Source organism: Prenolepis imparis, unplaced genomic scaffold (genome assembly GCF_030444845.1).
Source record: "Prenolepis imparis isolate NDT839.2.m4 unplaced genomic scaffold, iyPreImpa1.0 SCAF_10, whole genome shotgun sequence".
NCBI classification, from domain to species: domain Eukaryota; kingdom Metazoa; phylum Arthropoda; class Insecta; order Hymenoptera; family Formicidae; genus Prenolepis; species Prenolepis imparis.
In genome coordinates, this window is record NW_028141168.1 from 16,980,080 (window position 1) to 16,995,496 (window position 15,417).

At 34.6% G+C, this 15,417-nt stretch overlaps 1 protein-coding gene across 3 annotated transcripts; it reads left to right on the top strand.

The window, feature by feature from the left end:
- The first annotated feature begins 299 nt into the window (after positions 1-299).
- Positions 300-13,492, top strand: LOC145942328 (high affinity choline transporter 1). Of its 3 annotated transcripts, XM_083048940.1 has the most exons (14): positions 300-570; positions 5,004-5,104; positions 5,303-5,511; positions 7,273-7,380; positions 7,617-7,845; positions 8,110-8,338; positions 8,504-8,741; positions 8,830-8,936; positions 9,009-9,112; positions 9,365-9,495; positions 9,684-9,955; positions 10,039-10,647; positions 11,414-11,612; positions 11,926-13,492. In XM_083048940.1, the coding sequence occupies exons 3-14, from the start codon at positions 5,340-5,342 to the stop codon at positions 12,207-12,209; spliced, it is 2,682 nt and encodes an 893-aa protein (XP_082905066.1). In that variant the 5' UTR covers positions 300-570; positions 5,004-5,104; positions 5,303-5,339; the 3' UTR covers positions 12,210-13,492. The 3 variants fall into 3 exon arrangements, with proteins under 3 accessions (XP_082905066.1, XP_082905067.1, XP_082905065.1); XM_083048941.1 differs by lacking the exon at positions 5,004-5,104 and having other exon boundaries at positions 301-570; positions 11,414-11,613; positions 11,936-13,492; XM_083048939.1 differs by lacking the exon at positions 5,004-5,104 and having other exon boundaries at positions 301-570.
- The last annotated feature ends 1,925 nt before the right edge of the window (positions 13,493-15,417 follow it).

Here is a 15,417-nt window from a genome sequence, read left to right on the forward strand (position 1 = left end):
TCATATTTTTGATGGTAGTTATATTTTTACAAAGCATAAATAAAAAAATTCAAATTGTTTTTGAAGAACAATCGACAATAATTGAAAATGTCCAATTGTAAAGTATTAAGAGAGAGATTGTCTTTTTTTTTTAAATAGAGAATTTTGCGACAATCGATTTTTGTCCTTTATAGTGGAACCACTTATCTTTGTTACATATACCAGCAATAATAAAGCACCCTGTATATCTGTATGCTGCGCGGGCGCGACCGGCGCTCCGTCCTTGTCCGTGACGCGCGCGCTACCCTCTACCCCCAGCGAGGTGGTTGGCGGTCCAGCGTGTCAGCCGAATACTGAGAGTGCCGTGAAAGAAATTCAGTCGTATTGCCAGGCTCCTCTCTGTCGCACGGCTAACGCCCGCTCGGCCAAGTGTATCGCATCTGTGTGCCGGCGAGGAAGAGGCTGATTTCCTCCTTGAACGAACCTTTCCATCGCGGCACCGCGAAAAGAGGAAATCAGAGACGCACGCTGAGATGGCTATGTCCGCATGAGAGGGGCTCTCGCTGCATGATCTCGCGGGGGTAGCCCGTGGTAAGTAATATGATTCGCAATTTCCATCTCCTCTTCTTCTCTTTTTCTTTCTCTTTTCTCTCATATTTATCCTTTTTTATATTTCATTATACTCTGTTTTTCCATAACTATCATTTTATTTACGTTTGAGAGGAAGACAGAGAGGAAGAGAGAGGGGGAGGGGGAGACATTTAGTCGTATAAAAATTAATTTTTCTCTGTCTTTCTCTTTCTATCAAATACCTTATATGTACTTATATCAGAACACTGTCCGATGCAATAATCTTATTATCACATGCTTATTGTTAATCCTTATAATGTGAGAACGATGAAAATATATTTTTCTGTAATATATATAAACATCATATTTATTGATTCTACAATGTAAAGTTGTTCACTCTTAAATACTTTGCGTCGTGTCATGTTATTGTATCGTATAATATAAATACTACATGTAGAGACCTTTCTTAAACATGGCATCTGAAATCTTTACTCGTTGAAACATTCATATCTCAATTTTTAGTTCATATATAATTCATTTGTGTTCAGGATGACTTGTAGTGTTATTATTTTATATTATTATTAAAAATATTAATTGAAAGCACTTATCTTTCTATTTGAAATTAAAAAATCGTCATCTCTCGTGCAATATTATTAATGTCACTGCAAGTAGTGTCACTATATCAATAAAAAAAAGCACGGTATTTTTCACTTTGGAGTATAAAATTGAAGAGATGAGATCGATTCGCGGTCGCTTAGCATTTATGACGGAAATATGTTGTTGACTGGCTTAAAAAGTTGGCAGCCGACGAAACCGTGTGCGCTGATTTTACTCGCGCCGAGTGTGAGCCAAGTGATCTTCAGCTTGCACGAATTGTTTCTCGCCAACATCTTCACGTAGTTCACCAGGAATTTTGCCAGTCAATTTTCGAGAGCAATTATTATAGTTTTTAACATCTGATACAATGTGTGTTTAATTACGAATGCAGCTTTCTTACTGGACGTATGTAATTCACAATCAGCTTTGCTTTAACTTTACAATGCATATGTTAAATTGAAATTCGATGCATTTCGAAGATTACACATTGTTATATATTTATTATATATATTTTTTCTGAATGTTTCTGTATTTTTTAGTAATATAATTAGCACAATTAGCATTTTATAAAATGCAAATTGTAAGCAAATTACTTCACGTTTTTTATTCTGACACCAAATCAAGCTTTGCAATTATTTAATAAAAATCTTGCAACAACTATAGATTCAAATCTTTAATAATAATTTTTTATTCATTATTCTTTATTTATACTAATCGTGTCGGATGTATGTAGATTGGTTTATCGCTCTTTATTCCTCCCTTTCAAGAAGCTCTTATCCCATAGCATAGTAAATATAATCTCTCTCGCCCTACTCTATTCACCTCTTCCCTATGAGAACCAGGCCCTTGGCCGTGATAGTCATAATTGGAAATATCCTGTTGACAAATTCTTCTACGATTGGTAAGCCTTGAAAAGCACTTTCGCATAAAATTATCAAACACCTTTTTCTCACATCTTTTTCTTCGCTTTGTTTCCCCCTTTGAGAGACCTGCTTACCTTCATCACGATCAAGCGCATATATTAGCATGTTTTTCTATTTTTGTATCGGTGAGATAGCGAGATTATAAGCGTGAGCATATTATCGACGAGAGAGACAGACTTTCTATCTGGGAAAAAATTAATTTACTCGTTCTCGCGCTTTTAAAGCGATACATCTATCGAATTCTAGCATCGATTCCTTATCAAAAATTTTATTCGATTTTTTTCAGATTAGTGTAATTCTCTAATATATAAATGTGTAGATTTTTATATGCAATTCTTTAATATTCAACATTAAATAACCTTTTATTGTAATTAAAAGCTTAAAAACCTCAAAACTTTAAAATTTCTTCAAAATTAGATACGCTTGATATTAAGCCAAGAATAAGATTTATTTTTATCTTCAATGCTTAGCGTGCAAAAAACTTTTCACTTTTTTCCTCTCTTTCTCTCTGAGAGAACACTGCTTACAACATAAAAATGATTAACAATGGCACGTTTCTGTTGCATGAAATATGAATTCTAAATCAATAAGAAAAGAACATATTCTTGAACCTTCAAAATCATTTTTTTTTAATATCATATTGTTCTTCATACATTTGCATATGCAAATCATTAGATATTGCTATTCGCAATATAGAACCATCGCTGCAACGTGTGCTTATTGATTATTGACGTTTAAGTATGTAACGTTAACTGTACATACATATATGTATCTCTATATAGAACGGATGTTAAATAGATCATCAATTGACGTGGTTGTATTCTAAAACTGTCCACGTGCAAACGCATTTGTAAAAGCACACATGCTTTAAAAGAGATGTGCCGATAGTTTTAGAACTGTGAGAAACAAGGAACAAATAGCCTTACATGCGTGTGTGTAAAACGAAAAACTTTAATAATTTAATCTAAACGGTTTTATGTGTCAGAGTATAAATGATCTTTTATGCATTCAGTGCAATAGTAAACTTCAAAAATAATATTTTTTTTGCAATATTTTTTAAATTCGTTCAATAAATAAAAGTTGATTGACATTTCATCTAATTGAAATAAATAAAAAAACATAAGAATAAATCATGAAAATAAACAAATCACTAATACATGTGAAAATAAATAAATTATCTCTCTCCTTAAATAGATAGATCTAATACAGATTTATGAAAACCTGTTTTTTATTTTTTGCCGTGTATACAATATACAATTATTGTTATATAATTGTACATAATAATATATTATTTATTAATTATATTCATTTGTACATGTAATTAAATATTTTGTAACTTTATTTAAATATTTTGTTATATAGTATATAGATTTTTAAACCATATTGTATAATATGTGTAAAGCTCTTATTTATTTCAACGTTGTCACTTTAACATCCGATTTGTCTTATTACAGTTTTTGCAACAATATTGCCTAAATGTAAAAAAATTTATGTACAATATCAATAAAACATCGCGATACGTTTAAGGATAAACATCGATTTTTTGACACATCTCGTACTTTTAAGTTTCCTACTTCACATCTGCACCAGAGAGAGATAATTTTCATAAATATCACGAACGGATCATATATTTCTCTCATCTTTCTCTTTCTCTTTAATAGATTCATTTCTGCACGTGTCCTGTATACATGTAGCAAATTTTTATGCACACGTAGAGCATTCGTACGTGAAACGTCAGTTTCTCAAAAGTGCCGTCTCCCGCGAATTAATAATGCACATCATTTCTAAATTTGTAGAATCCAGTTGAACTTTAAGCGACTCTGGTGGTGCGCCATGCGCGCCAAGGGTCATGACCCTACGACCCATCCTGTCCAATATCTGGGGCACACTTGAATTTTAAACTGTGTTATACAATTGCCATCGCACTCGATTAGCTTTTCTACGTCGAGAACGCGCCATGAATTGTGCATTGGTGCAATATCCTAATGTGCTTGAAATGTGCTTAATAGTAAATGTCATCCTGTATGTCATCGGTCATGATCACATGCAGTTAAGCAAGCTCTCGATTTCAGAAAAAAATATATTCCGACATCACATAACTCTTGATTTTTTATAAAAAAAAATTGTTTTTAATTGTACCTCTGCTGGTTTCAATGTGTTAATCGTCTCGAAAATTCATCCCGTAAAAATGTATTGCATTTTAGATATATATATATTTTTTATTTATTATACATTATATAAGAAAATTGTCAAAATATAAATCATAAATGTTGAATTATTTTTTAAAGAAATCCAAAATGTAATGTGTTAAAAAAAGTTTTCGTAAATTGTTTTTATCTGACAGAAAATAATAATCAGGAATTTTCTGGCAATTCTCTTAACTGCAAATAATTTGTTATTTATTAATATAACATTATGCAACATATAAAATAATATACACATCCGATCATATTAGTAACTTAACTTTGTTGGATTTACTGTCTTTCTATCGCAAATACGCGATACGCGAATATCGATTTTTTAAATATCAAAGACTAGAGGCTTCTTCTCATTAGTATCGACTAATGAACGGAGGCGCAACTACGCAGGTTTATTTGTAGAGAGATGTTAATTAAGAAGACGGAACAATTAATGCGGTATTGATCGCGAGAGCGCGGCTTTACATCCGATTAATCCGCGCTTTTCTCTCTCTCTCCCTCCCTCTCTCTTTTTCTCTATCTCTCCATTGTTAACCATCGACATGATCAATGACATTTAAAATTTTAAATTCCTTTGATGAAATTGTGTGTGTTCGTGACGAGAAAGCTATTGTAGAAGAAATAAAAGAATCGAACAATAAACAAATACAACAACAGTTTTAAATAAGTAAACGAGTATAGAAATTTACCTAAAAATTTAAACGGAAAATAAAATTCTCTTATGATAATCGAATAGCTTGGAAGAAGCCAACGAAGAAAATATGGTCAGCTTCCTTTCCATGGCTTGATTGCGACCCATAATCGGATCTCGTGAGAAGGATATGGAATAAAAGCAGGGTTCGTAATTCTCCAAAGCATATCATGCACAAATATGCATGACACGTACGATCACCTATCAAGAGATCACAGAAAATAGCCACCTTTCCTCCTACTTTTATGATATGATCCGCTAATATATCGAGTTTGAGAGCCCTGTTGCGGATATATCAGCGACACTGACTATTATCGCATTCGTTTTTACTATCAATCATTCAGTTGCAGGGTCCACATACGGAAGGAGACCACGAAGAGGATGGGGGTGTACGTAACAGGCGTAATCGGCGTGACTCTGTTTTACATCGCGGTGCTGGCTGTAGGCATATGGGCCGCTGCATTTAAGAGAAGGAAGGCCGCACAAGGTCAGGATGATATGATACTGGCGAATCGTCGCCTTGGTCCTGTCCTCGGCGCTTTCACTCTTATTGGTAATTATATATTTGAAGATTAGATATAAGATAAAAAAATAATAAATTCTAGTGTCGCAATAAAACCTCTCACTTTAATTATGAAATAAAAACTATTGTAGCGAAATGTAACTTGTAGATTGTTGCATTTCTGAATTAAAATTCCTCATATTTATATTACCAATTCATTGTCAACAGTTCAAGACATATAGATTTAGCACACATAAAGCTATTTTATATAACTGAAATTTATTACGATCGTGCTTTTCTTTTGCGCAATACGTGATCTTGATTAGGATTAATGTGACCCTGTTCATTGAGCAGGAAATCCATATTACGGATTTCCTGCTCAATGAACGCTTCAAATGATTAGCGAGGTCAAGGATCAAAACAAAATGTGATATTGACATATATGCAAATATTAACGGAGCATTTGTATAAAAAGAAAAATAATCAAAGATATATAACTTCTTGGAGAACCAATTTAAAATTTTCTGCGGTGCAGGTACTAGTCTCTCTGCAGGCGTTGAACTCACTATGAAACCGATAATTCACGATGAGCTGTCGTGTTCACGAAACACTCTCTCTTTCCACGTTCGTTACATTTTCCATCATATTTTACGAAATTACCACGCAGAAAGCATTCGCATATTTTGAGCTTATTTTCTCCTTGATATTGACATGTGTCAAGTACGTTGCATTGTAACATCGCCTAAAAGAAAATATAATCTTATTTAATATTGATTTGCTCTATACTCCTTGCTCTCATTTTGGATTTTATTATTTTTAAACCAGCTCTGATTCTGAAGAACTAGAATACGAAATTTTGCCAAATAGATTTCTATCGATCTCTTTTAATTCACTTTTCACTTTTCACCTATTTTTGCATTTTATATTTTTGTTATGTAATTATCAATTCTGTTATTCGTCTTTCTCATTTGTGCTGAATATCTCTCTTGCAACTTTTTGTTACCGAATGTAATGAAAAAACTTCAAGACTCGCAATATAAGATAATGTCCTCTTTTTCACCCCTATCTCTCGCGATATAAACGAGATAGAAGAAGTATTCAGTCAGTACTTGATCATTTATACGATCAACATGGAGAAGAAAAAGCTAGCATACTTTCTGTGTTGTGACAAATAGATTATATATATAGTATATATACACCAGGTCTCATTTTGAAGGACCCACTCAAATATCTCATTGTCAGAAACACTGCGTTAAATCGAAAAATGTTTCCTACAAAAGTTGTAGGGTTTCGAGGGGGACATAACATAGTAATATTCATTTGACCTTGGGCGGCGTCTCCAAGGTTAGTGAAGGTTAATCTTAAGTGAAGGTGAGAATGAATTTTGAAGAAAATAAAAAAATGCTTCAGATAAAAGTTGTTCAAATTAATTAGTAGAAAAAGATGTTATAATAAAAAATATGGGTTTCCATTTAAAAAATTTATTCTCACCTTCACTTGACCTTGGAGACGCCGCCCAAGGTCATATGAATATTACTATGTTATGTCCCCCTCGAAACCCTACAATTTTTGTAGGAAACATTTTTTGATTTAACGCAGTGTTTCTGAGATATTTGAGTGGGTCCTTTAAAATGGGACACCCGGTATAAACAAAGCTTAATTATTACAATAATTCCTCTATAAAGAAAAAGAAGCGTGTAATACATTTCTCCTAAAAATATCAATGTTAAGTCAACTTTAGAAAACAGATTAATTTTTTATTTATATATATATATGAGTTATATATATGTACCTATGTTCTTACATGTGCAGCGACATGGGTTGGAGGAGCTTTCGTCAACGGGACTGCCGAAGCCATGTTTACGAAGGGTCTGGCCTGGTGTCAAGTTCCTATCGGATATAGTCTCAGTTTGATTTTCGGTACGTTATCGTATATACATCGAATATATATGCGCAATATCTCAGACATAGCGATATCTAGCGATATCCGGATTTAAGATCTCTGTAAATTCGACTGTATAAATATGCTCCAAATGTCAAATCAATATTTACAAAAAAAAATAGTCGGAGGATCGTCGAGGACTGACGATTTTGTCTTTCGTGTTCCATATATGCTTTATGTATATTAATTAATAAAATCAATGACTTACATATAGGCGCTATGCTCTTCGTGCGTCCGATGAGGAAGGCCGAGTATGTGACGATGCTGGATCCCTTTCAAGAACGATATGGCGCAGGTGTCGGGGGCTTGCTCTTCCTTCCGGCACTATGCGGCGATTTATTCTGGTGCGGCGCCGTCTTGAGAGCACTAGGAAGCTCGCTGGCCGTCGTCGCCGGCGTAGATCCGAATATCAGCGTTTGCGCTTCGGCACTCTTAGCGGCCGTGTAAGAATAATAATTAAATATTCAATAATTTCAATATTTGCGAATGCAAATCAACGCCAATATATTTTGGTGCTCACTTGATATTCGACCACTATATTCGTACAAGTTCTATTTGATTTCAATGAAATAATTTTATATCTGGGATGATTGTATGCGATGCTTGAAGAGAGAAAGATGTACTTGTAAATATTTCGATATTAAGAGGTATCATCATCTTAATCGAATGCTGAAAATTAGAGATAGACGATCTCCTTGTTTTTTCAGATACACAGTCTTCGGAGGGTTGTATTCCGTGGCGTGCACAGACGCGTTGCAACTGTTATGCATTGCGCTGGGTTTAGTTATAGCGGCGCCCTTCTCCATGTTTCATCCCGCGGTATCATTCGAAAACAATCTGAATGTACGAGACTGGTTGGGACATATAAAAAACGAGGATCTGGGCGAGTGGGTGGATGGCATGTTGCTACTGGTGTTCGGCGGTATACCTTGGCAGGTATATGATGATTAAACTTTTCAAGCGATTTCACGCGACATTCAAGCTCAAATCAAACGTCGAAAAAATACCCAGACCACAAACTATCGACATGTCTTTTAGATTTATATCATAAATGTGTGACGCATGATGACATAAAATTCTTTCTCTCTTATTTCTCTTCAGGGTTATTTTCAACGAATCCTAAGTATTAAGAGCACTTCCGTTGCAACGACTCTATCAGTAGCTGCGACGTTTGGTTGCCTGATACTCGCGGTACCATCGGCCCTAATCGGAGTAGTTGCTCGTGCCACCGATTGGTCCATAGTTCCGGGATACAACAGGTCGTTCACCACGGACGATGGAAACGCCGCATTGCCGATGGTTCTGCGATATCTCACGCCGCAATGGGTTTCCTTCGTTGGTAAGTTTAATTAAGAAGAATTGTTTCTTTTTTTTATTGGAAGAAGAATATTTGAGAACTTATCATATCTGTACTAATTAATTTTAAGGTCTTGGCGCGATCTCGGCGGCAGTGATGTCTTCGGCAGACTCCAGTATACTCGCAAGTAGTTCCATGTTTACCAGAAACGTCTACAAACTCACCATTCGACCGAAAGTAAGTATAACTATCGTTGCTTAATAGATAATATTGATAGGCGTTATTCAAACTATTTTTTTTTTTCATCAGGCATCCGAACGTGAACTGAACTGGGTCTTGAGGATTTCCGTAATTGCAGTTTCCCTGCTGTCTACTCTCGTTGCTCTCATGGTCAGCAGTGTTTATTATCTCTCGTAAGTATAAAAATAGTGTTCTATTTGCATCATACATATCTGAAAAATTTGAAAATATACAGCCGCAACAATAATTTCTAGACAATGATATTTCTTGCATACGAAATGCATCTTTTTTAGCATCATTAATTTCACTTTTCTATGTTTTACGATACTTGGCTTTATTATCTCAAGTCATTTTATGTAGCTTTATGCGTCTATCGCGTAAATAAGTACAATCAATACATAAAAGTATATCGTATTTATTCCAAGGTATTTGTGCTCCGATCTCGTTTACGTCGTCCTGTTCCCGCAATTATTAGCCGTTATTCATTGGCCCTCCATGGTAGATACTTATGGCTGTCTGGCAGGATACTTTATCGCTATTGTTCTGCGTCTCGCTGGTTAGTAACAAGTCTTCATTCTCAATAACATAATTATTCAGACGATATAAATAAAAAGTCAGAGACTAACTAGATATACAAAGTGGTCTTGTTTCTTCAACGTTTCTTTCTATACTCGATCTTCTTAAATTCTCATAAATCTCTGTGTGTCTAGATATAATTACTTAAACGTAAAAGGTCACTTTCAGGCGGTGAAAAAGGACTCAGCATATATCCACTGATTGAATATCCATTCTACGATGCGAGGACGCGCACCCAGAAATTTCCCTTTCGCACCGCCGTCATGATAATCGCCCTCTTCACTCAACTCTTTACCAGCTTTCTCACGAGAAATCTGCTCGGCAAGGGTTATTTTCCTGAATGTTGCGACGTGTTGAACATTTATTCGCCCAAAAAGTCCAAGGAACCGTCGGGTGTCGTGCAAAGCAGTTCTGGCGCCGCCCTCATGGACTCATCTTCGGTAATTTTATGCAAATCGCGAATAAAGTTAAAAAGTACAAGACGAGCAAAGCGTCGATGTTAATCGAAATTATCAACTTTCAGAAATCAACGTCGGGTATAGACTCGTGCGATGGCACGGGGGTTTACGACGATGAGAGAACCACGTGTCTTCATCACGTGGAGAACGTGGTGACCGATTGCGGCGACACGACGACCGGTCGCGGCGATCACGTCGAATCGTCGAGGACCAAGAGCGTTGGGATCTCGGTCGTGCAAAGGGCGAACCATAATCTACAGAATCTGCAGAATTTACGGAATTGCATGACGCCGGCACGAACCCCTACGGCGAGTCAGTACGCGTCCGTTCAAACTGATGCCTACCGAGGTCAGATCCTGGGGGTGAGAAACTTGCGATCGGGTCCCGCCGGCCTGGTGCTCTCGCCCACTCGGTCGATCGGGATTCCGGCGATTCCGGCGACACCAATCATTCCGTGCGCCCCGTCCTATGCCAAGGTGGGCTGCGAACTCGCACCGAGCAACGAGAAGTCGCGCGACAACAACGACAGGGTCAGCGTCGTCGACAGAAGCAACGCAGAGTACAATCTCAATGCTCAGGAGAATGCGCCCGCGAGCGTCGGTCCGAAAAAGTGTGTAAAGGGTGTGAAATTAGTTGGTATGGAAGGTGGCACATTGCGAAGACCGTCGTTGCAGGTGAGAGACGATGTCCACGAATCGTCGCCCGTGTGAAGGAACCGGGCTTCTCTTATTTATCTAATTTCGCGCGCATTTTGTTTTGTATTTTCAGTTGTCTCTATATGAATTGAATTCTATGCATTTGTTTTATATATGTATATGTTTAGTTATTTATGAGTTGCATCTTTGTTTTTTATTTAAATAAAAGAAGAGGACTATCCTCTTGAGAGTAATAGTGCTCGGAAGATCTTAAACCTACTTTCCCTATCCTCCCTTCAACATGTTTAATTCAAGTAAATTTTTTACAATATCTTTTATATATAATTTGTTTTCTTTTCCCCTGATACCCCATGATTTTCCCTTTATTTTAATATTTTTGTTAATTATTTTTTTTATTATGATTTCTGCTTGGAAATTATGATTATCCAATGCAATATGCGCATTGTTTTAAAAACATTTATAATTTTATTTGGATCTCTGGGAAGATTAACTTTCGCAGTTGAAACAATTGTACAAAAAATACGTGAAACTTTCGACAATAAGTGCGACAAAATTCTTGATTGTATAAATTTTTTAATTAAATTTTTGTTTTATATTAATTATTTATCAATGGCATGATCATCGATGAAAGATCGATGAACGAGAACCGAGGGATTCTTATAGAATCCACGAAATTCGTAAGATCGCGAACTTTGTAAATCTTGACGTGTATTCAAATAGAATTTCCACATCTTCGCCTACTTGGCTCTCCCATAAGACGGCAATTTGTGTCACGTATCCTCAGGGCACATTCTCGCCAACACCGTCCGTGGAATTAGTCAACATCCTGGATAGGAGACAAAGCAGCGGTTCGTATGGTCCAGGATCTCTGTCCCCTGTACCATCGATGGGGATAGAAGCGTGCAAAACCCATGGAACCGCGACCGAAGGACAGAGTGGAAACGAACATTGCAAAATAAAGAGAGGCATCGTGCGACATCATAGGTATCTATAAGAGAAGACATGATAGAATGTCTTTTTTTTGCATAACGTTACAAATATAAATTTCTTTCTTTTATTATTTTATTCTCTATTTTTTCTGAACCTATATACTTTCACGTTACAATGAAAAAAAAATTGTCCACCGTAGTAAAAATTTATTTTCTTTCTGAAATTTACTGCATTATTTAACCGCATGTATTTTATAATTGAAATGCGCTGTTTGTTAAAAACAATAAATTATTAACGAAAAATTAATTCGACATCTGCTGTAAAAGACTCGATCGTCGAACACTCTCTCCGATTTTGCTCTCAAACGTTTGCGCAGCTTCAATGACACAGGCGACCGAACGCTGACGACGCTCGCCAGACAGCCCAATTATCCGTCGATGCCGTTGAGACCAGAGGATGGCCGTATGACACTGGCGAAGAAGGACAAGAGACTGGCTACCATCGGCAGGCATTCATCGATGACGAATGAAACCGAACTCGGCAACACGAGCAGCATGATCGTCTGCAGTCCCACCTTCAGCATGTACAATTCGGCCGCTAAGAGCTCCAACTTCTTTGTCACCGATGACGAAGCTGTCAGCAGGTTCTAAGGCGGGAACGTAACGTAGGATTTTTTCGTCCCAAGAGCGAAATTTTCAAACTCCATCTAAAGCGCAAGCATTGAAATTAACTTGGTTGATGCAAAAATTTTGTCGATTTTCTATCAATCGTTTTTCAATTTTTTCTATATTCTTCCAAAAGATATAATAAAGTTAAGAATAAAGAATTTGCGCTAACAAGAGATTTGAAAAATGTATTAGACGGTTTTTATTTAATTTATTTAATTATATGTACAAAATGTATTCATTGTTTTAGATTGAAAAAGAAAGCAACACAATGATTATCTTAATTAAAACAAATTATGTCAAAATTGCGCATGTAATTTTTCAATGTTTTAAATATTTCATATATACGATGAACTTTTTGCATCAATCTATGTATTAGTATCATTCAGTTCGGAGATTTCAAAACGTTGCAAACATCCTCTTTATTTATTCTAAAATAATAATAAAGTCAGCAAGTAACCAGTCTCAGAATACATTCGAAAACAAATTATTTTTTTATTAATTATGTCGGAGTTTTTTCGCTCGATATTCTACTGGTACGTTCTTATTCTCTTCATGGCACAAAATACTCTATCTTTCTCTCTTCGGAGAACACAAAGGACAATCATAAAACCCGCCCTATCATCCTCTCGACGCGTTCAATCGTTATGCGATTTTATTTGCCTTTTGCTAAATTGTATAGATCCTAAAAGATTATATTGCACTTACAAAAAAAATTTACACAAAAACATATACACGACACAAAGGATCTCGATCTCAAATGCTGAGCAATTTGTATGTTATAGGTTCTATTGTTGTTATACTGTATTTTATTAACATTCTTCGATTCAAACTTCATCATTCTTGTAAAAATCTCATAAATTTTCTCGGTATATTCACCGTATTATGATGAAGGAAAGATCAAGTAGATGAAGGAAGTATATCAGTCTTATGTAAGTTACTTCATAAGAGTATCATTACTCCTTGTATACTTGTATTCGTATTCGTATTGCATATTCACTCTGTCAATTTAATGATGCAATAGTATTTAATGAAGCTAGTCAGTCGATAGCTCAAACTGCACTGTAAAAATTAAATTACACTATAATCACACTGTCAATATAAATTTAAAATAGAGAAACTGTAATATTGTATTGTATATACAACTTTTATCTACTTGCTTCTTCTGAATAATTTCGGAAAATAGCAAATATTAAAATTCCTTGCAACAATTGGATAAATTACAACGAATTGTTAGGAATTTATTTTGTGTAATTATAAAGTCGTAAACTCGAAAGTAATTTTTTTCTTTTAAATTTATTTTGATTCAATTAAACTAGATAACGCGATTGTGTATACAATTATAATACTAAACTAAACTTGTTCCTTTCGTATAAGAATAGTTATGTTCTTTCATTACTCAGATTTAATTAAAAGTTTTTTTGATCAATTAAACATTTATACATTAATGAGAAATATAGTGTTTTATATGTAAAGTTCTCAGGAGAGAGATCCACTTCTTATATACCAAATCATCAGACTGACATAACTATATAACCGAACCAATAGTTTATAGACAATGTAAGCAATTTTGTACATAAAAAAAATCATAGGAAATCTTCTATTTGGCAATATATTCCATTTGAATATACATAGGATGTAAACCAGAGCAGACGATTTTGTTTTATTAAGAAACTGAGAGGCTCGACTAATATTATGAACATTAAATGTTTTTGTACATACACATACACATACACACACACACATGCCTCGCGAGCATGAATGTGTTTATATATAAATACATATGTATGTGTGTGTGTGTGTGTAACAAACAAAAAGGATTCCGTGTGCAACAACTTTAGAACTGTAATAAGTTCCAATTAATTATATTAGTAATAAAATAATAATTTCTTAAAGATAAAACACATCACTTACATTAAACATTTGGAATTATAACATTAAAGGCGAGAGAAATGGGATAAACTGACGTTTCAACATCAAGCACACAAAGTATTCATAAGTATCTTAATCTTAATAAGACATGCTATCAATCATGTCATGTTATTTCGATAAATTCAATTGAACATTTATAAATCTCAACGCATTTAATAAATGTGCGATGCAAACGAGATATTTCCATTTTTCTCACTTTTACTTTTATACATTCGGCGTCATACAAGAAGGAACTTCATGTGATAAAGTTATACTTATGACGCTGATTGTAAGTATAATATGCATATGAAAGTGACATACATACATGTTTATACTGTCCTCTTATAGACTAATTAGAAAAGAAGAAAAAACGCAATCTCTGATAAATGTAATCGTAAAAAGAACAACGTCGTAAGTTCCGTCGAGCGAAAAAAAAAAAAAAAAAGAAACGGAGCTTATAAATCGTTGATAAACTGGAACGTCCAAAGAGTGTAACAATTTATTATACATATATCGACAAGAAGGTACGATATTTTTCCACCAACGCGATATCTCGTTAACTCTGTAGTATTTATTGTACATTAATTACACAAACGCAAACTATATATTATATAGATACTTATGATTAATCGATTACATTAGCTAGAAAACAACAATCAGTTTTCCTTAAGCTCAATATTGGTATCTATAGGAAGAATAAATATGAATGATATTTAGAGACGATTATTTGATATTGTAAATAGAGGAGCACTTTTATCTATCTCTCTATATATGTATAATATATACATATATTTCACATAATAAAGATATCTTTCCCATCGCTCGTGCTCCGTAGAAAAATAAATATAAAACATCAACTTAAATATGTTAGAAATCTTTGTTTACTATTAATTTCGGAGATGGGTAAAATTGTTGCAGTTATAAAAAACACAATGTCAAATAATAATTGAAATTTCTAACGACGGCAAAGATATTCTGTGTTAAAAAAGTAATATTTATTATCTAAAAAAATATATAGCAAGTTCTCAATATACTTTTACATCAGAAAAGCATAGATGTGAAAAATAATTGAACGAAACATTAACTATAAAAAACACGATGAGTCAAAGTTTATGTTAATATCCTTTCTAAATATCATTCTTATGCGGCTATTATATACCTTTTCACTGTAAATGAATCATTATAATTAGAGATTAGTGCAAGACGATCTCGTAATACTTCAAATGAGTGAGACTTCATACTTATAAGTAATCGCTGTTTAGGCTCTCTCTGTACTTTTATA